Source organism: Schistocerca cancellata, chromosome 1 (genome assembly GCF_023864275.1).
Source record: "Schistocerca cancellata isolate TAMUIC-IGC-003103 chromosome 1, iqSchCanc2.1, whole genome shotgun sequence".
NCBI classification, from domain to species: Eukaryota; Metazoa; Arthropoda; class Insecta; order Orthoptera; family Acrididae; genus Schistocerca; species Schistocerca cancellata.
In genome coordinates, this window is record NC_064626.1 from 482,421,313 (window position 1) to 482,442,865 (window position 21,553).

Genomic DNA, 21,553 nt, shown 5'->3' on the forward strand with positions numbered 1-21,553 from the left:
AGGCCAGCAGCCCGTTTGCAGGCTTGTGCCACGGAGTATCTTTCTTTACCACACGAATACTGACGCTGTCCTTTTTCTTCCAAATTCTAATTAGCCTATGTATTACACGAGCCATTTCGCTTATAAAGCAGAACAGATGTAATCTTGAGCGACGATTACGTAGTATCACTTGCAATTCCTACACCATTTCATTCATTCTATTATACTTTTCTGAAGGCCGTAATCACCGTCGTCTGAAATCTTAAACAAATTAACTTCGTATCAAACAGAATCTTTGTTCTTTTTAGAACGTGACGTAAGACAGTGTGTCCCATAAACGGACGTTGCTTAGTTGACGAGGGATCGATCGCCTTGGTGTCTCTTATCTCAGGCGACCAACCCAGACTGAATCTCAAAATGGCACTAAACTCTGTTAGTAGTTAGTTAAGTTTTTTTTATATGCTTCACGTCACTGTAGTTATGAGTCTCTTTCCGTGCAGATAAAATCTAAGTTAAGGAAATTTACCGTATTACGCTCTGCTACAGAGAAACTAAATACATTTTGTTGGCAAGACTTCTTCAGTGGAAGAGTTAAACTATCGAGGGAGAACGGCGTCCTTGAATAGATGACCCTCAGGAAATGGAAATGAGAACTGTAAATAACTGGCTAGGAGAGATTACTATCTCTCGAATATTAGGTCTTATTGGAAAATCCGAGAATCTTCCTTTGTCTGTGTTCACTGGTTATGTTTCATAAGCCTTTTCTTTTTACCATCTCGCCTTGCCTCGCACGCTACAGGAGATTATGGGAGAAATAAAAGGATGACGCGGACAAAGAAGTGGATCGGGGCGCGTAGCCATGCCCGTTACGTAAGGCGATCGTCTGGAACGTGCCCTTGGCGCCAACTTTCTCCATCCACCGGCTTCTAAGCTGCACAAAGGGCTGAATGCAAGGATACGGTTACCTCTCTCTGGCAAGTCCACCGCTGTTACATGTTCCCACGCAAATCCCGCGTGTTATCCGAAACCGCTCTTACAGGCATGATGGCTGGAACTAGGAGACTGAGAGTGACGTACGGGTGGTGGCAAATAATGCAAACTAGGCTATGACGGCGTGCTAGTTTCAAGCTTACGTTTACTGTTACAATGTTCCAAAAACACCTCTACAAAATCGTGAAGCATGCATTATTAATGATATCTTGCGAGTATGAGGGTGAAAACCAATACAGCGATACGGAGCTAGAGTTGGAACAACTACCTGGAACACTCCCATTGAATAGTAGCCACACTTAATGTCATGATTCTAGTGAACCATTTGTCATAGTTTGTAAAAAATACGAGATGGTGTCTGATGATGCGCCATTTTATTTATGTCTATTTCTGATATACCGAAGGAAGTAGTCTAGCAGACTAAGAGCTGTTACATGACTGCTTATGAAACAGGACATTGGTTAAAATTAATACTCTTTCCAAACAATCTCACTGAAGATTACACTGACATAGACGGTGTACAAAACTATGTATATCAAATTTTAGTGTTTTCAGAGAAGATAAACACAAACAATTTTTTGTGCGACGGAAGTGTTACATGTCCACCGTTTCCTCACAAGGGATATTTGGGATCTTTGTGATGTAACAAGTATTTCTCACAGATTTCACAAACTTAATACTGATTAGCTACTAGCAGCTACAGGTCCAGTGTCACAATCTTTTTGTTTGAACAGTGAGAAGGCAAACAAATCTTACGTATCGGATCCATACACGTCAATGTGTATTGTAAGCTAAGCGAATGCATTCGTGAACTTTGATGTACGCTGTCACAAACCCCTGACTTTTAAACAAAAAGCTGCCTGGAAGACAAAATAATGGCTAAGGGTATTAGTGACACAGAAAGGTCAGCAGGTTTGGATACTGTCTGTTCAAAGCATGTGATCCCAAGGTATTTAGTCGCCACGTAAAAGGCCTCGCGAAGATGATGATATGCCTGTCTCCAGGTGCTGACTTGGATGAATTTCAACTGACCACATATCAGTTTCTAATCCTCCAGAAACAAATGAGATTAGTGAGATCTACCATTGGGGATGAAATTAATTCCAACAGAGGAGAAAAGATTATTGTGATTTAGCAGACGACGGAAATACAATGGAAAGAGAAGGGATAGATCAAAATAGCCAAAATATCTCAGGTGGACGTTACAAAACATGTGTCGTTCACAACTTTGATTGCTGCATGAAAACGAGCAAATACCAGACAGTTCAAACAACTGTGTTCTTGTACTGAACAAGTACCATCCCCAGGTCGCTAATCAGAAAGTAAGAGGACGATTAAACGGTTGGGTTCGTAAGTTCCCAAAGTGCCAGGGCCTGACAATCCGGAACCAGCAATGATTATGACAGAGGTGCCTCTCAGCGACAAGTAATTAAAAGTAAAGTTCTTAGCTAACTGTTTCAAATGTATTATTAAAGCATCAACTGTGGTACAATTGAAATATCTATAATGAACCATGGGAGCTGAGATATATTTCTCCAGTGAAACTCTGCTCGCTCTGTTCCTCCATGATATCCACAGCGCAGTGAACAACAGCGTTCAGGTTGATGCCGGGGTTCTTTCATTTCAGTAAGGCATTTCACACCGTTCCGCATTGCCGTTTAATGAAAAAAATACGAGCTTACAGAGTATCGGAGCAGGCCTGCGATTGGATAAAAGACTTTCTTATAGACAGAACTCAACACGTTGATCTTAACGGAACTAAATCGACAGATGTAAAAGTAATATTCGAAGTAGCGCAGGGAAGTTTGATAGGACCGTTGCTGTTTACAATATATATAAATGATCTAGTAGAAAGAGTCAAATGCTCTTTAAGGCTATTAGCAGATGATGCAGTTGTCTATACCAAAGTAGCAACGCCAGAAGATAGTAAGAATCTGCAGAACGACCTGCAGAGAATTGATGAATGGTGCAGGCTCTAGCAGTTGAACGCAAATAAATGTAACATATTGCACATACACAGGAAAAGAAACCCACTACTGTACAGCTAATCGATGACAAACAGCTGGAGACAGCGTCTGCCGTAAAATATTTAGGCGTAACTATCCAGAGCGACCTTCAGTGGAATGACCGTATAAAACAGATAGTGGCAAAGGCAGACATCGGTTCTTGAGTATTGTTCATCTGTCTGGATCCCTATCTGTTAGGACTGATAGAGGAAAAGGAATAAGGGAGGAGAAAGACTACTTGAGTTCTGTAACAAGTTTCAACTAGTAATAGCGAATACTCTGTTCAAGAATTACAAGAGGAGGAGATATACTTGGAAAAGTTAGATTACATCATGATCAGATTGAGATTCCGATATCAGATACTGGATTGTAAGGCGCACCTAGGAGCAGACATAGACTCAGGTCACAATATAGTAGTGATGACGAGTAGGCTGAAGTTTAAGAGATTAGCCAGGAAGAATCACTACGCAAAGAAATGGGATACGGAAGTACTACGGAATGACGCGATACGATTGAAGTTCTCTGAGATTGTAGTTACAGCAATAAGGAATAGCTCAGTAGTCAGTACAGTTGAAGAGGAATGGATATCTCTAAAAAGGGCCATCGCAGAAGTTGGGAAGAAAAACATAGGTACAAAGAAGTTAACTACGAAGAAGTCATGGGTAACAGAGGAAATACTTCAATTGATCGATGAAAGAAGGTAGTGCAAATATGTTCCGGAAAACTCAGGAATAGAGAAATACAAGTCGCTGGGGAATGAAATAAATAGTAAATGGAAGAACTCCCTTTATTATTTGTGTTCTATAATCACACAACGTCATTTTATGTCCTGAGTATTTATTATATAGGTAATGTGAATTGAACATTAGCATGTCAACCACATGGAAGAATAGTTTCTTTGGACAGCGGATAGTCTTTCGTTCACATAAATAATAGGACAAAATCTGTTCCTGGCTATCTGTCCCAGACATACAACTATTATATCTGATAATTGGCAGTGGTTTCGAGACTACTTGCTAGCGTGCATTCGGCACACGTCCCATTGTAGTAGGATATTCTGTGGAAATACAGGAGACCTCTTGTCTGTCTTTCCATTTGCCGATCATTACGCCGTCCGAATATCGTGCAATAGTATCCCTTTCCCCAGTTTTGCCCATACCACGTCTTTAGGGGTATTTCTCCTATTTACCCTTAGTGTCCCGATGCAATGTGATTTGCATTCAACAGGGTTTTAGCTAAAGCAAAGCTGTTGTAAAAATTGCCCATGTAAACGTGATCACCAACATGCAGCTTTTCTTCCAACAAACGTAATACTATCTTTTCAGCATTGTCTTTTCCCTCCATATCACCACGCATCCCCGAGTACACAGCGCATTTATTTACGAAGCGGCCAAGATTATTCAGCATGTACAATTTGATGTCATATTTATAGCTTTTGTTCTTTATATTTTGTCTAAATGACAATCGTCCCCTCCAAAGAATCATTGATTCATCTACCATAAAGATTGATCCCGGCCTCGATAATACACCTGACACATTCTGTTGTTAAAATAATTCAGTATAGGGCGTACCTATATAATCCTCTATTATATAATCCTCAATATTTGCTGGACATATTTCAATCTCTGTCTTGCCCTACAGTTCTTGTCCTCTACAGCTCCCTCTAGTACCATGGAAGTCATTCCCTCATGTCGTAACAGATGTCCTATCATCCTGTCACTTCTCCTAATCAGCGTTTTCCACATATTTCTTTCCTCACCGATTCTGCGCTGAACCTTCTCATTCCTTACCTTATCAGTCCACCTAATTTTCAACATTCGTCTTTAGCACCAAGCATCTCAAATGCTTTGGTTCTCTTCTGTTCCAGTTTTCCCACAGTCCATGTTGCATTACCATACAATGTGTACTCCATACGTACATTCTCAGAAATTTCTTCCTCATATTAAGGCCGATATTTGATATTAGTAGACTTCTCTTGACCAGGAATGCCCTTTTTGCCATTGCTAGTGTGCTTTTGATGTCCTCCTTGCTCCGTCCGTCATTGGTTATTTTACTCCTAGGTAGCAGAATTCTTTAACATCATCTACTTCGTGACAATCAATCCTGATGTTACATTTCTCGCTGTTCTCATTTCTACTACTTCTCATTACCTTCGTCTTTTTTCTATTTGCTCTCAATCCATACTCTGTACTCATTAGACAGTTCATTCCGTTCAGCAGATCATGTAATTCTTCTTCACTTTCACTCAGGATAGCAATGTCATCAACGAATCGTATCATTGATATCCTTTCACCTTGAATTTTAATTCCACTCCCGAACCTTTCTTTTATTTCCATCATTACTTTCTCGATGTACAGATTGAACAGTAGGGGCGAAAGGCTACATTCTTGTCTTACACCCTTTTTAATACGAGCACTTCGTTCTTGGTCGTCCATTCTTATTATGCCCTCTTGGCTGTTGTACATATTGTATATGACCTATCTCTCCCTATAGCTTACCCCCATTTTTCTCAGTATTTCGAACATCTTGCACCATTTTACATTGTCGAACGCTTTTTCCAGGCCGACAAATCCTTTGAACTTGTCTTGAATTTTCTTTAGTCTTGCTTCCCTTATTAACCGCAACGTCAGAATTGCCTCTCTTGTGTCTTTACCTTTCCTGAAGCCAAAATGATTGTCATCTAGCGCATCCTCAATTTTCTTTTTCATTCTTCGGTATGTTATTCTTGTCAGCAACTTGGATGCATGAGCTGTTAAGCTGCTTGTGCGGTAATTCTCGCACTTGTTAGCTCTTGCCGTCTTCGGAACTGTGTGGATAATGCTTTTCCGAAAGTCAGATGGTATGTCGCCAGAGTCATACATTCTACGCACCAACGTGAATAGTTGTTTCGTTGCCACTACCCCCAATGATTTTAGAAATTCTGATGGAATGTTATCTATCCCTTCTGCATTATTTGATCTTAAGTCCTCCAAAGCTCTGTTAAATTCTGATTCTAGTACTGGATCCCCTATCTCTTCTAAATCGACTCCTGTTTCTTCTTTTATCATGTCAGACAAATCTTCCCCATCATACCTATCTGCTCTCTACTCTGCATTTAACGGTGGAATTCCCGTTGTACTCTTAACACGTTCGCTCCGGCTGACGCTTATAAACGTTTCCACGATCAAGCCAGTGCGGCCAACGCTTATAAGCAGCGCGTTCGCTAGCTGAGTACTCATTTTAGTTTGTTCGGCTGTGCACTCGTGTTAGTACAAGCAACCAACGAAATATCACGTAACGTTTTTCTGTCTTTAGTCGTCTGTGTTGTGCATTGTTTGCAATGGCGGCGAATCAACCAACACCGGGGTCTTCTAACCCTACAAAGAGTAGGAAGGGTGAACAATATACTGACCATGACTTACTGAGTGTGTTAGTGATGTTGAGTTCAGAGGGGACGAACCAGAGGAGGGTGGCTGGAATTTGGAGGTGCAGAAACATACCGTAGTGGAAGTAGAATTGTCGAATATGTTTCGCGACAGTTCGGAATCTGGAGATATGGACGACAATAATGAAGAAATAGCCGACGATAAAGAACCTGCGTTCGCAGAAGTAAGCAAACCAGGTGCGACTTGGCATGAAGAACCACGCGGGATGCAGTATCATCCGTTTACAAAAGCAGAATGTTTGCAGATAAATCCTGCTGGAAATACGACAATGGGTTTCTTTAGGCTACTGGTTACAGGTGACATACTGTAGCTCGTAGTTGATGAAACGAACGGTAACGCCCAGAATATATTTGCGATCGAAAATACGAAAGAGGGCTCTAGGATTAATAATTGGAAATCTGTAAGTATAGGAGAAATACTAGTCTTTCTGGGTATTTCATTACATATGGGTAATGTGAAATGGGCTGATTACAAGACTACTGGAAGAAAGACCCGCTGTTCGAAAATAGAGGAATAACGATGATTGTGGATAGAGACAGATATTTGCTCGTCTTACGCTCACTGCATTTTGCGAAAAATCCAAAGTCATAAAAATTTTATCACCTTGCATCGCCGAGTGATAGCGCCGTATTTATACTTACTGATGCGTTTCCTCGCTTGGAGATACGCCTGGTTGACGGCGTCGTAGGTGATACACGTGTGCTCGCCGCCGTACCCACTGAAATAAAGGAACACCACAGCTTTAGTTCCTCATCGACAACACAAACAGTTTTTAAGTGTAGGCGAAAACTAAAATATTTTATAACACAACCACAACTAGCAACAGAAAAGAAGTTGGTCTGTCTCTCTCTCTCACTCTATCTATCTCTTTATCTATCTCTCGCTCGCTCTGTCTCCTGTGCTGTCCTGTTTCGCAGTTTAGTAACGGAAACAATCACTTTATCAGTAGACGCTGCAAATTAAATGTTAGTGGCGTGGAGCAAGAAGAACGTAGAATTTCGTTCAGGTTTCTAGAACTAAAGGCGATTAAGATTCTACATCCATCCACTTCAGCCCCACTCGTATTTTGACCGATATGGGGCAAACAATATTTACGTATTGTCACCCACACCTCACAACGAAACATATCGAAAAATGTTGCACAATAGAGAAGATACACATTCGGGTGGTTCTAATGATTCATCCAGCTATTAAGATTTGGACTCCATAAACACCCTCTGCCACCCTTACTTCTCTTTAAGTTACAATGGTAAATATATATTCCACAGGAACTTCTATGTAATAGCTATATGCTCCTGCTTCACTGGTGTGAATATTTAGTACCCCATAACTCACTATAGTCTTATAATACAGTCTTATTCATTATTATTCCCAAAGACTGCATACTGATATGTAATTCATTATCAAGCTATAAAAACCATTCTGTAGCTTAACGAGTTGACTGAGTTTCCTCTCCAGTGACTTCGACGTCTAAGCGATATGTATCTCTACCCTTCGTTTCTGCTTGGTACGATTAGTATGGGCGTGCTGCTCCGGTAACCGTTTGTTACATCGATGAGACCAAATCATCAACCCATTCGGGAAGTATGTGAGCTTGAAGTAACATTTTATTTTGGCCTCATGCTCAGTTCCATTCGTGTGTGATATTTTGGTTCACTGTTACGTGGTGTGGTATATTTCGAAGTGAGTTGTTTGCTTAAGAAACCTATTCTTAGCTCTGAACAGGATGATCAGAAAGGATTACTACATCATCCTCGTACATTATGTATCTCACAGGCCTCGTAATTTAACTCCGTTTTCTATGCAACCCTCATGCAGCTAAAATATGAACCAATTCAAAGTAAATGGATCATTTACTAATTAATATTACACAGCGAAAAGCTTTGCAATTGACTTTTCAATAACCTTCAAATGAAAATAAAAAAAAATTCAAATTTTATTTTAGTGATTTTCTTGTGCGCTACTTCTTTTCACGTGAACAAGAGTTATTCATTATATCTTAGAGTTCTTAGCTGTATAATTCAAATATGTATTCGTCGCACGTTTCTAGTCACATATTTTGTGAATTGCGTGAATCAAAAGCTTTGACTCGAAGGATCATAACCAGTGTGGGGGGAAAAAATAATTCTGTAGCTGAGGTCACCTACACATCGTACCAGGAGCTAAGCAGATGGAAATATAATGGTGGTTGCAATGTATGAGAGACTCACACTTGTATTCCGAAAATGGGGAGTTTATATTTCCATCGAGTAACCCTGACCTTGGTTTTTCGTGGTTTACCTAAAAATGAGTTGAGGCTAAAGCTGGAACGCATTTTAAATTTGTCTAAACTATGGTCCCGCTCCGTCGGTAACACCCCGACGACGATGGTAAACGTTCATTTTTCGTGTTGTGGCACAACATTTTGCCACTAGCTTGAAGACAATAGGGGAAGTCTAACTACCAAACTAAGTGGAAATATATAGAGCCAAATTCCGCATCATTCCACAATGTCTCACTGCGTGAGGCTGAGTGACGCTGCTGATGGTGCTCCACTCGTATAAAAAAAAAAAAAAAGTACAACTCGCTGTCTCCTTCGATCCTTGGTATTGATGTACATCATACAATTAAAAGTATTTGGACTTTCCTGTGTAATGCTGAACCTGACAACTAGATGTCATGAGAGGTGGACCCGCCGGGGCAAAGGGTGGGTCTGTCACGCGGGCTAGACACTGCCTAAGTCCACTGTTCATGGTGGGATCATGAAGTGGAAACGCGAAGGAAGAACCGCAGCTAAACCGAGACCATACAGACCTCATGCTCTGACGGACAGGGACCGTCGAACAATGCGGAGCGTGATAATTCCGCATGAAAATGTACCCTGTCATAAAGCAACACTTGTGATGCAATGGTTTGTGGACAGCAGCGTTCCAGGAATGGACACTCTTGCCGAAACTTCCGACCTGGATCCAATGGAACACCTTCGGGACGAGTTAGAACGTCGACTTCGCTTCAGCGTCCAACATGATATTTTCTTTGTTTTCGGTTCTTAAGGAACAATGGGCTGACATTCCTCCACAATCAGTCAGACACCTCATTGGAAGTATCGCCAGTATTGTCCAAGGCGTCATAAAGGCAAAAAGTGGAAACTTCTCATTAATGTTCGGATACTTTTGATCAGAACTAGAAGGTATAAAAGAGGTTCATTCTCTACCTTCCTTCCATCGCCTAACATGAAAAATTAACACCACCCTACGCGATACAACACAGTCACATGGTACAGTCTAGCGAATGTTGGAGGGCCTAAGACACTGGATTCGCATACGGAAGAAGTGAGATCCCTATCCCTGTTCTCCCAGGTTTTTTGTTGTGCTACATCGCTTATGGCTAATGCCTGGTCGTTTCATCTGGCATCACACTTCCTATTTTCTTCCACATTATAGTTCAAACCAAGCCTGACGTTCGTCTGTAATGACTTCGATGTTGATAAGACGTTAAATTTCAAACTTGGTTCCCTTTTATATTTTGAAATAACTTCATTTAATTATTTAGCAAATAGCTAACTTTGCGAGCTTGGACAATTCCAAACTCTATAAGAATAATAACTGTGACACTTTATATGGGTCGGCAGCTCGTGGTCTTGCGGTAGCATTCTCGCTTCCCACGCGCGGGGTCCCGGGTTCGATTGCCAGCGGCGTCAGGGATTTTCCCTGCCTCGAAATGACTGGGTGTTGTTGCGTCGTCTTCATCATCATCATCATTCATCCTCATTACGGTCAGAGGAAGGCAACGGCAAACAACCTCCGCTAGGACCTTGCCTAGTACGGCGGTGCGAATCTCCCGCATCGTCCCCTACGCTCCTCGGAGTATGGGACCTCATCATCATCCTTTATATGCAAAATGTGATGAGGTCCCAAATAAGAACTTCGCACAATCACAGCAGGTGAAGACAGAGCTATCTCAAATGTCAAGTCTATATGTAAAACAGTACAAATGGAACCCTTACGTCACTGTGCCAGCATTAAACTAATTTAGCATAACTACTGAAACGGTTATGACGTAGTCAAATAGGATATATGAAAACGGACTTAGCAGCACAACCACATTGTCAAAGGTATAGAAAAACAGTTACCATAACTTATTATAATATTAACATTGTCCATATTTAAAGCTCTCTTACTCAGAGTTCCTACTTCAGTTATGCTTATCATGTACATAAGAACAAATGTTATACGCCTTTTGCAACTGAATGCTTACTATTGCCCGAGCGAGATGCCGCAGTAGTTAGCACACTGGACTCGCATTCGGGAGGACGACGGTTCAATCCCGCGTCCGGCCATCCTGATTTAGGTTTTCCGTGATTTCCCTAAATCGCTCCAGGCAAATGCCGGGATGGTTCCTCTGAAAAGACACGGCCGACTTCCTTCCCCGTCCTTCCTTGATCCGACGAGACCGATGACCTCGCAGTTTGGTCTCTTCCCACAAACAACCCAACCCAATGCTTACTTTTGTTTTTAACCAAACATTTTTCACTTGAATTCCATTGATGACGCCTAGTATGAACAGACGAATCGTGTTTGGTTAAAAACAAAATTAACAGTCATTTGCAAAAGGCTTAACATTAGTTCTTATCTACACGACAAACAAAATTATTTTAATGTGTTATGTAAGGTGGAACAAGGAGAGAAATCGCAACTGGTTTGCACTTTTTACGTTTTAAGTACGGTCTTCACATCTGAGAAACTTGTACCCATCACACGTTTATTTTCCCCCCACACTGATTAGGCGGCTATAACATGACGTAAGTACAACAGTTTTTATTGTGCTGAAGCTTGCAATATTCAGTAGTAATAAATTAAGGAAATGTTTAACAGTTAAATAAAGTGCTTATTTGGAAATAAAATATCAGCTTGAAAGGTGGACATACGTAGGCATTTATGGAACAGAGAGAATGGATTTGCATTATGGATATGTTTTTAAGGCAATAATTTTTGCTGGCGCGCACTGATAACGTTAGTGATTTTAGCAATGGGAAGGTCAACCTCCCAACATCAGTTTAGGTTATTTCAGTTTAATTCATTTCACTTTGCATAATCGTATTCATTCCAGTTTTCCTAATCGTAAAAGCATTTTCTTGTAAGGCTTTTGAAAAGAAAGTAAAAGTTTCTGGTCTTCTGTGAGTTTTATGTTCTTGTGAAATAAGAGTTTAAAACATAGAATTGTCATTATAATGAGCTGATTAGTATTTTCATTTCAAGTAAGAATTTTTTGGATTATGAAAAGTCATCCCAGTCTTTTTCCGAGTAGTTTACTTTTACTTTAGCACATTTTAGCTGGCGCAATTTCTTGGTGCTGTGCTGTTGCTGCTGATTATGCTGTAATTTTTCAGGTGAGATTCCTTTCATATTTTGTCCGTTCTTTCGTTTCTTATCCCACGTTTCCTTTTCGGAAATTCTAAGCATTTCCTTTGGAACTCAGATCGTTAATGGACCACTAAACAGTGTGTTTCACAGTTTTGCTACGTAACTTCAGTGCTTCATCTTTATGGGGGTCGGGGGAGGGGGTGGCCGTGTACAATTTCATTTTGGTAGTCGCTTTTGAGTAACAGTTTTGATTTTAATTTCCTGCTCTGTGAACGCCATTTAGTTTTGTCGTTATGAAACTGTGTGCACTGAGACACGCTGTTCGCAATATTAATTACTGTTCAACATTATTATAACAGAGGACAGCCTATTCAGTTTTGAGCTAAAAACAGGAAAACATTTTTACGCTCATGAACGAACGAACGATCGAGTCAGAGCAAATAACTTTCAAGCTTAAAGAGCAAAATAACTCCCTTGAAAACCCATAAATAAAAAAACTGAAAAAGTTCTTCAATTTTTTTGCGAAATGATTTGTCTGAATTATTTGACGTATCATTCAAAGGAGGTACAGGAGTTTCTCTATTTTACTTACTTTTTACTTTTAAAAAATCATTGAGTAATACATTTGACCAATATTTTTCAAAATTATTTTCTTTTCCAAATTTTGTTGAGAAAGCGTGCTAGTCAAATATCGAATCACTGTAATTTTTCGTGCATAAAACAGAGAGGCGTTTAAGAGACAAAGTTTTTGACATTTTGTTTACATAACTAGCGGAAGCTGGTTGCGACATATTTCAATTTTTCCTGAACTCACTTAGTAAGTTTTTCTTTATTACCTGATTACTTTCTAGAAATTATTTTTTATTTTTTATTTGTTAACCTTTTATTTTCAAAACCAGACGTCACGCTGTCAGTTTGGTGCCCCATTGTGTAACTGATAGGCATTCGTGTTTTCGCTCCTCTCAAAAATTTGATCAAAAAACCTAGGATATATCTGACCAAAACTCTAACGTCCATTAGATAAGCAGCTGGAGTGTACACAGAAAACCAGTCTCTTTTCCACCAGAATACCGAATATTTCAGATGCAGAGCTAGACGTACACGCACAGTGCTCGGTGTGCTTTCGCAACCTTTTCGCGAGAGGTTACCTGCTTTCCTGCAGCGCGGGGGCGCGCAACATGTGGGTCGCAGAGCCCGTATCGCGTTCTCAGCGGAAGCGCGCCTATGCGGAAGCGGCGATGTGAAACATGGGCGCTGCGGTAGCCCGACTCCGTGGCGAATCAGACGGAAGGCACCTTCCGAAGACTCCAATTAGGCTTTCACTCAGCCGCATAGCGTGCAGCCGGATCAACCTTCACTGCGGATTGGTACTGTCTGCAGCATTCGAAGCCAGTCCAGCTTCCTATTGCAGTTAGACGTTCGACGGATTTCCGTAAATTATTACTTCCTTGGGGAGTACGAGTCATTGTTGCTGTGTGCTTTCCACAGCTCGACAGACTACCAATAGTAACTAATTTTGGGCATACATCCCCTTTTCGAAAATCTGAAACTGATCCGATAATCCGTTACGTTTCACCCGATAGCGATTCCTTGACTAACTTTTACAACGACTCTCTCCCAGACTTAAGTTCCTACTCTCATTCATACAATTAGAGAATAATTTCACAATTATGTCCCCTAATTTTCAGTTTATGTGCTGAGGTTTATGTCCTTCTTTATAAAATACTCATAGAAAAACCCCGAATATTAAAGAAGAAAGGAGGAAGATTGTACGGTATAACCTCCCATAGGCATTTTTAACATGTGACAGTTGAAAATATGAACGATTATTTCGTACGTAACATTTAAAGTTCATCATGACTGTACAGGGTTTCTACTCATTTCATTTCACATCATTTACTTTCATTAAATTCATATTCATTAACTGCCTTCACTTAGCTGCGGTTAATTTAATTCATTTGGATTTTTGTCCTTATCCGATGGAAGAATCAGCAGCATCTTACGTCCTATGCCCAAGCACTTGAAACTTAATACAAGCTGTTGCCGCAGGATCTGACTTAGGCCGGCCGCGGTGGTCTAGCGGTTCTGGCGCTGCAGTCCGGAACCGCGGGACCGCTACGGTCGCAGGTTCGAATCCTGCCTCGGGCATGGGTGTGTGTGATGTAGTTCTAAGTTCTAGGGGACTTATGACCTAAGATGTTGAGTCCCATAGTGCTCAGAGCCATTTGAACCATTTTGATCTGACTTAGGGAACTGTACATCATCGTTTCTACTTCCTTAATTTCAAAGATTAAAATTTATTCCGCGGCTAGCACTCTGACCGGACGCGTATGTGTTGAAGACAGTCTGTTACATTCAGGCCGAAGTTACTTAGTCAGTTATTGGAAGAAGTAAGCAAGATAAGCTAAAGAGAAATGAAGAGCATAGACACGTAACCAAGTATGAGCAATCAAACGTATATATTTTGTTCGGCTTACCGCACATACTCAAAATGAATAACGTATGGCATAAATGCTCTTTCATCGAAAGTAATCGGACGTCTCTATGCAAAATTGACTTCTGGATGTCATGAGGGCGCCAGGCAAAAGGAGGCGAAGAATATTGAGTTGTCAGAAAGGCAGTAACAGCGGAAGGGTCCCTCAGGAGAACTCAGTGACTTCGAACGTGAGCTAATCATTTAATGTCACCTGATAACCCTAATGGCGTTTAAACCGTTCTACAACTGCCCAAGTCGACTACCGGCGACGTGACTGTGCGAACTGGAAACGCGGAGGAACCACGCTTAACCCACGGTCAGACAGACCTTGCGTACTGACTGCAGCGACCCTTTAGCGTTGCGGGGACATTGGTTTGTGGACAGAAACATTCCTGAAATGAACTTGCCTGACCTAATGGAACACCTTTCGATGGGTTTGAAAGTCGACGACGCTCCAGATCCAATGTCCAACATCACTATCTTCCCTGGTTTGGTTCAAATGGCTCTGAGCACTATGGGACTCAACTGCTGTGGTCGTAAGTCCCCTAGAACTTAGAACTACTTAAACCTAACTAACCTAAGGACATCACACACATCCATGCCCGAGGAAGGATTCGAACCTGCGACCGTAGCGGTCGTGCGGTTCCAGACTGTAGCGCCTTTAACCGCTCGGCCATTCCGGCCGGCTTCCCTGGTTTGACTCTTGACAAAGAATGAGCTACCATTCCTCCACATATATTCAGACACCTTACTGAAAGTGTCCCAAGTAGAGTTCAAGCCGTCATAAAGGTTAAATGGGGACGCGCCTCCTATTAATGTCCACTAATAGATATTCGCATACTTTTAATTAGATAGATTATGTAGAGATTGCCATACTTACTGGGATGACATACATAGGAAAAGAAATGCACTACTGTACAGCTACACTGTTGATGAAAAACAGCTGGAGACAGCGTCAGCCGTAAAATATTTAGGCGTAACTATCCAGAGCCACCTTAAGTGGAATGACACATAAAACAAGTAGTGGGAAAAGCAGATATCAGACTCAGATTCATCGGAAGAATCTTACGGAAATGTAACTCATACACGAAAGAAGTGACTTGTAAGGGGTTTCTTCGCCCGATTCTTGCGTATTGTTCATTTATCTGGGATCCCTATCAGGTAGGACTGGAGGAGATAGAGAAGATCCAACTAAGAGCGTCGCGTTTCGTCACGGGATCAATTAGTGGCGATAGAGCATTACGGAGATGCTAAAAAAACTCCACTGGTAGACATTACAAGAGAGGCGTTGTGCATCACGGAGACATTTACTACTGAAATTTCGGGACAGCACTTTTCAGGAGGAGTCGGACAACATATTACTTCCCCCCAAATACATCTCGAGTATTGACCACGAGGAGAAAATTCGAGAATTAGAGCCAATACAGAGGCTTACCGACGATCGTTTTTCCCAAGCACTATTCGCGAGTGGAACAGGGTTGGAGAAATCAATAGTGGTACCGAAAGTACCCTCCGCCACGCACCATTAGGTAGCTTGCGGAATATAATGTACATGTAGATGCTGATACGATGTAAAATATATGCATGCATAAGGATTCTAATTCTTAACACGTATCTCTCCCAGAATTTCTGTAAGTATGTCTCCCGGGATTTCTGTAAAGCTATTCCCCTTGTATAAAACTGATTACTATCCATCTTTTCGCTGTCATTTCCTTGTCGGGCCTCCAAGCAGAGAAGTCACGAGATCTAATATCGGTCGTATCATGGAAATTTTCATTATGTCTCTAACATAAGAATCAGCTCTCAACGATGAGAGGAACTGCCAGGGGCCGTACGTCGTACCGATTCCACGGGAAACTGTAGTGGTGGATTAGGAACGCGCGAGTCGCCGAAGAGGCTTCCAATTCAACGACTTGCACCCAGCCATTCACCTATACGAAATAACTGTTGTTGTTGCCGTCGTCTTCAGTCCTGAGACCGATTCGATGCAACTCTCCATGCTACTCTATCCTGTGCAAGCTTCTTCATCTCCCAGTACCTACCGCAACCTACATCCTTCTGAATCTGCTTAGTGTACTCATCTCTTGGTCTCCCTCTACGATTTTTACCCTCCATGCTGCCCTCCAATGCTAAATTTGTGATCCCCTGGTGCCTCAGAACCCGTCCTACCAACCGGTCCCTTCTTCTTGTCAAGTTGTGCCACAAACTCCTTTTTTCCCCAATTCTATTCAATACCTCCTCATTAGTTATGTTATCTACCCTTCTAAGCTTCAGCATTCTTCTGTAGCACCACATTTCGAAAGCTTCTATTCTCTTCTTGCCCAAACTATTTGTCGTCCACGTTTCACTTCCATACATGGCTACACTCCATACAAATACTTTCAGAAACGACTTCCTGACATTTAAATCTATACTCGATGTTAATAAATTTCTCTTCTTCAGAAACGATTTCCTTGCCATTGCCAGTCTACATTTTATATCCTCTCTACTTCGACCATCATCAGTTATTTTGTTTCCCAAATAGCAAAACTCGTTTACTACTTTAAGTGTCTCATTTCCTAATCTAATTCCCTCAGCATCACCCGACTTAATTCGACTACATTCCATTATCCTCGTTTTGCTTCTCTTGATGTTCATCTTATATCCTCCTTTCAAGACACTGTCCATTCCGTTCAACTGCTCTTCCAAGTCCTTTGCTGTCTCTGACAGAATTACAATGTCATCGGCGAACCTCAAAGTTTTTATTTCTTCTCCATGGATTTTAATACCTACTCCAAATTTTTCATTTGTTTCCTTTACTGCTTGCTCAACATACATATTGAAATAGTATTATTATTAATTTCCTTAGTTACTTTTGATAATCATATTTAAGCCTGCCATGCATAGAAATATTTTCGTATTATATCTTTATTAGGGCCTACTTTGCTTCCTGCGTTGAAGACATCGACAACGAATTTAACACTGTATCCATCTTATCATGTTTAAGAAGAATAAGATATCTCATGGAACACGAATTCAGAAACATCAAGACAGATAGCAATTAGAATAGCAAATAACTGTCGCTTAAAATCGGAACTGGTCTAAACTTCTCGTATTTAAATACTTTTATAAATAGTTGTTATAATTAAACACTGATTGCTCTCAGTGATAATGGCGGTTTGATTACCACGAACAGCTCAACCGCCACTCAACCACCGAAACCGGTCATCGGTCCAAGGCAGTCCTTCCGTAGCTGCGCCATTTAATTTGCGTTTGGCGACAGGCCAGGGACTAACGTTGTTTGTGTGACCCACTTGTATAATGAAGGCGCAGTGGAGAAAAGGGCGTTGCCCTTCAGATCGAATTCCATGAACTTACTTGATATATTGCGGTTTCTGACTGAGGGTTACGGTGGCTTCAAATTAAGATGTTATACGTAAGATCAGGGACTGGCTGAGTATTATGTTAAATCTGCAAGAGTAATGATGTTCCTTACTGATATTATGTCCGAACTAAAATAAAAGATAAGATAGCACTTTGTATTCGAATTAAATCTCTTAGCCTCGACGGAAAATTAATTGCGTTAAATGTTCTTGGCAAAATCAAAGTGTTTGGCGGAGCGGAACCCAAACAAGAATGCCTGTCTCTCAGGATATTGCTCTTCGAGGTAGGAAGGCAGATTAGAGATTAACGTCCCCTTGGTGAAAAGCTCATTGGAGACATGACACTAGCTCGAATTGGGGAAGGAAAGGGAAAGAAGGTAATCAGACGTACCCTTTTGAAAGAAACAATATCAGGATATGCCCTCTGAGTTCCTTTTTTGTGCTCGTTCTGTTAGGTTTTCACGGTTTCAAAACAACGTTTTACAAGAAGGACCATAATTACAGTTTTAGTTTTGTGTTACTGATTGGATGAATGAAAATGAGTGACAGATAGTGCAATTAGCGTTTAAATTTTAGATATTTTAAACACATTCGTCTTAGATGATTTCAGAAAAAGCACTAAAAATTGCACTGCTGAGGGTCCAAGCTGCGTAATTAAACACACAGCGGGAACATATATTTTGATTCAAAGTTTGACTTTTAGTGATGAACAAACAATGGACTTGTTATCGACGTATCTTGTCCCCAAATCTCGTGCGTATGCACCGAGTGCTACGCTTGCGCCATTAAGCCTCTGTAGTCTGGGCACTGCAGACACCCGGAGCAGCTGCCACGCCCCATTATTAACTGCACTCCTATCAGCAATCAGTCGACAACCATGTTAGGAGCGAGACGTGTGGTCGTAAAAAGATTAAATAGGTAGCTGTCTAAAACTGGGCCGGCCGGTGTGGCCGAGCGGTTCTAGGCACTTCAGTCTGGAACCACGCGACCACTACGGTCGCAGGTTCGAATCCTGCCTCGGGCTTGGATGTGTGTGATGTCCTTAGGTTAGTTAGGTTTAAGTAGTTCTAAGTTCTAGGGGACTGATGACTTCAGATGTTGAGTCCCATAGTGGTCAGAGCCATTTGAACCATCTAAAACTGGGAGCTAGAAGGTAGTTGAAAGGTGTAAACTGTAACAGAAAACGGCGCTGGATCCATACCCGTTACAGTGATCGATCATTTGGACAACACTGTGTACGAATTTGTACGAATCGATAACTCGAGGAGGCAAGACGATGCTCATACCGAAGTCACTTTGCGTGGTGCAGTAATCAACTGACGATGCATATGACCCTCTCTTACTGCATCTACACAAACGCGATTATTGTAGTAGCATCCCCTGCACGCCCCAAAATGTCACTATTTGACAAATCCATTTTCCGACACCATTCATTCTGACGCGCTGAACCAACGTACGTAGTGGTATTGCCTCCTATGACGTCGGTGGAGCACGCTGTCATCTGCTGCCACGTTTCAGCTTCGTCTCGTGGCTCTAAATTCACTAACTTTGATGTAAAGCAGAGCCTCCCAGCCACAGTAAAGAGGACCTGTGGAATTGTACGTATTAGCCATCTTTCAACAATAGTTTTGCAGCCGTAGCATTCTACACTTTCTCTAAGTTTGAATACATTCTGACCATTATTTCCGCTTATTCTACTTCAGTCATTTGTCAAACATTCGGACAGGACAGATCTACATGTCTTTGTAACGTGTAGTTAGCCAGGAAAGAGTGTAACACCGTCATTTATCATATTACTTTTGTTTGGATCATATGTAAGATACTAAATTTAGGATAAACAATTGGAAAGTGTGCGGAAAAATGAATAAATTGTGACAAAGTGATCGAATAGAAAGTTTTCTTTGTATTCTGTTGCATAAACAAAGGAACAATAGTGAAAGACAACAAGAAAGACAGTTTAACATCTCGTCGACTATAAGCAACGGAGGACTAGCTCACTTGGAATCGACGAGATTGGTGATGTCTTGAAAGAAATTTCCCTACATTCGCAACAAATGGCTTATAGGAGCCACGGAAAACGTAAACGAGAACGGACGGACGAGATTTTAACCCTCAAATACGATTGTGCCACAATACTGAAGCTTTTCCGTATAGTAAACTTTCAGGAAGACTGACCAGAGCCTACCTATAACAGCAGAATTCTGGATCAGTTTGCAGGCTGAATGGGCGGTGATGAAGATCCGTCCTTTCAGATGGTCGTAGAAGGTTGTAATTTTCTCTTGATGGATATTGGCCATTCTATATAAAGGTCTGTCACGTGGTAGACATGCGCAAGCACATTACTAACACAAAAGTTAATGCTTAAAGTGGTATTAGTGATCAGCTCTATCAGATGAACTTTGAGGCAGCTGGCGCGAAGATACTGCCTCATTTCATATGTAAACAATTTACAGTTTATTGAGATATATGTTGCGCATTATAATATTGTTAACTCGCAGGTGCGGCAATGGCTTGTACACATGTCGCAGGACTTTTAATGTGTGAAATGTGCTGAGTCACAATCTTCTGCAATACAGCACTTGATAACTACCTTAGGGTCCAAATTGCGGTAGTCAAACTAAGAAATTTTTACAGTTGAAAGATGCCTATCGGTCGGCTCTTGTATTTCTTCACAGCATATGTCACCTTTTTGTGATTTGTAGCGTTTATAATACGATTATTTATGAGACTTGCACTAACCGGTTCCAATGTTGTTGTTGTTGACCGGTTCCAATATATATCGATAAAAACACTTTCTCAAACTCTTTGCTAAGTCTCTGGATCAGTATCAAGTCTTCGGCGACTCGATTGGCTCTCAGCCAGTAGCGTTCGTCGGCGGTTTTGCAGCCGTGTAGTTTGCTTGCTCGGAGGAAGTTCGCCATTACGTTACAGTATTTTGGAGGACGACATCTAGGCTGGTTTGTGTTGTAAATTGGAAAGAAGTTTTCCTTTTTGTTCTAATCAATCCACCTCTGCTTGATGGAGGGCCATACTGTCGTTACTACGTAAAAGATGTCTCGTAAGATCAGTCCAATTTATATTCAGCGTCGAGGAATAGTTTCCCGTGTGACGTTATCCAGCTTTGGTTGTTATTACTGGTCGCGGGCTTTGGCGCAGTGGAATAGGTACGCAGAGGTTGCGTATACTTACTTGGAAGCTGGTAACTGCATCATATACCACTTCATTTCACTCTGTACTATCTTGTATTCTTCGGTGTTAACTATTCATGGAGTGTGAGATTAATTTTTATAGTGATGATTCTGAATTGTTTCGGTGTGTAACGAGAAGACAACGCCAGGTCAATATATTAAATGTTGAAAATACGTGATAAAAGCTTATTTATCCGAAACATATTATCCTGTATACTTGTATTTAAATGTGTCGTCGTAGCGAGTCGCGATCTTATCTTGTTATGGAATTCAAATATGCCATCCCCGGTCACTTTCAAGAATCTCCACTTAGCCGCAGATTGGACACTGATTATTATCATGAGCAATAAGTACAATCTCTACGGAAGCAAGTCAGTTTTCAATAATTCAGTAAGGTGAGGCTACTTACGACACTGTGTTGCTGGACGCTGATATGAGGCATATGGTAACAACGCGTCACTGAACTGTTATTATTATTATTATTATTATTATTATTATTATTAAATGAATATGAAGTGAAGTTTTGGTTAAATGATCTCTCACCTACTTATCTGCTTACTGAATTTATGTGTACACAACTGAAAAGGCTGCCCCATAGCACAGCTGGATGATAGCGGAAAATTAACACACATATTTGAAGTAATATGTTGCTTTCATGAAACTAACTTTCCTATAATAAGTACCGCGAGGACCGTTCAATAAATAAAACAAAACATTGTTTTCTCGGCCAGTTTCGGTTGAAAAAATGCGGAATTTTTTGTGCAACCTCGTGGAATGTTCCCTCC

The 21,553-nt window shown here is 41.1% G+C and overlaps 1 protein-coding gene across 1 annotated transcript in view; it reads right to left on the reverse strand.

The window, feature by feature from the left end:
• LOC126177652 (chorion peroxidase-like) overlaps positions 1–21,553 on the reverse strand; it is a 262,598-nt gene that overhangs the window by 90,976 nt on the left and 150,069 nt on the right. The window contains exon 3 of the mRNA XM_049924471.1: positions 7,042–7,118. Coding sequence (XP_049780428.1) covers positions 7,042–7,118 — 77 coding nt within the window. The remainder of the gene's footprint in view (positions 1–7,041; positions 7,119–21,553) is intronic.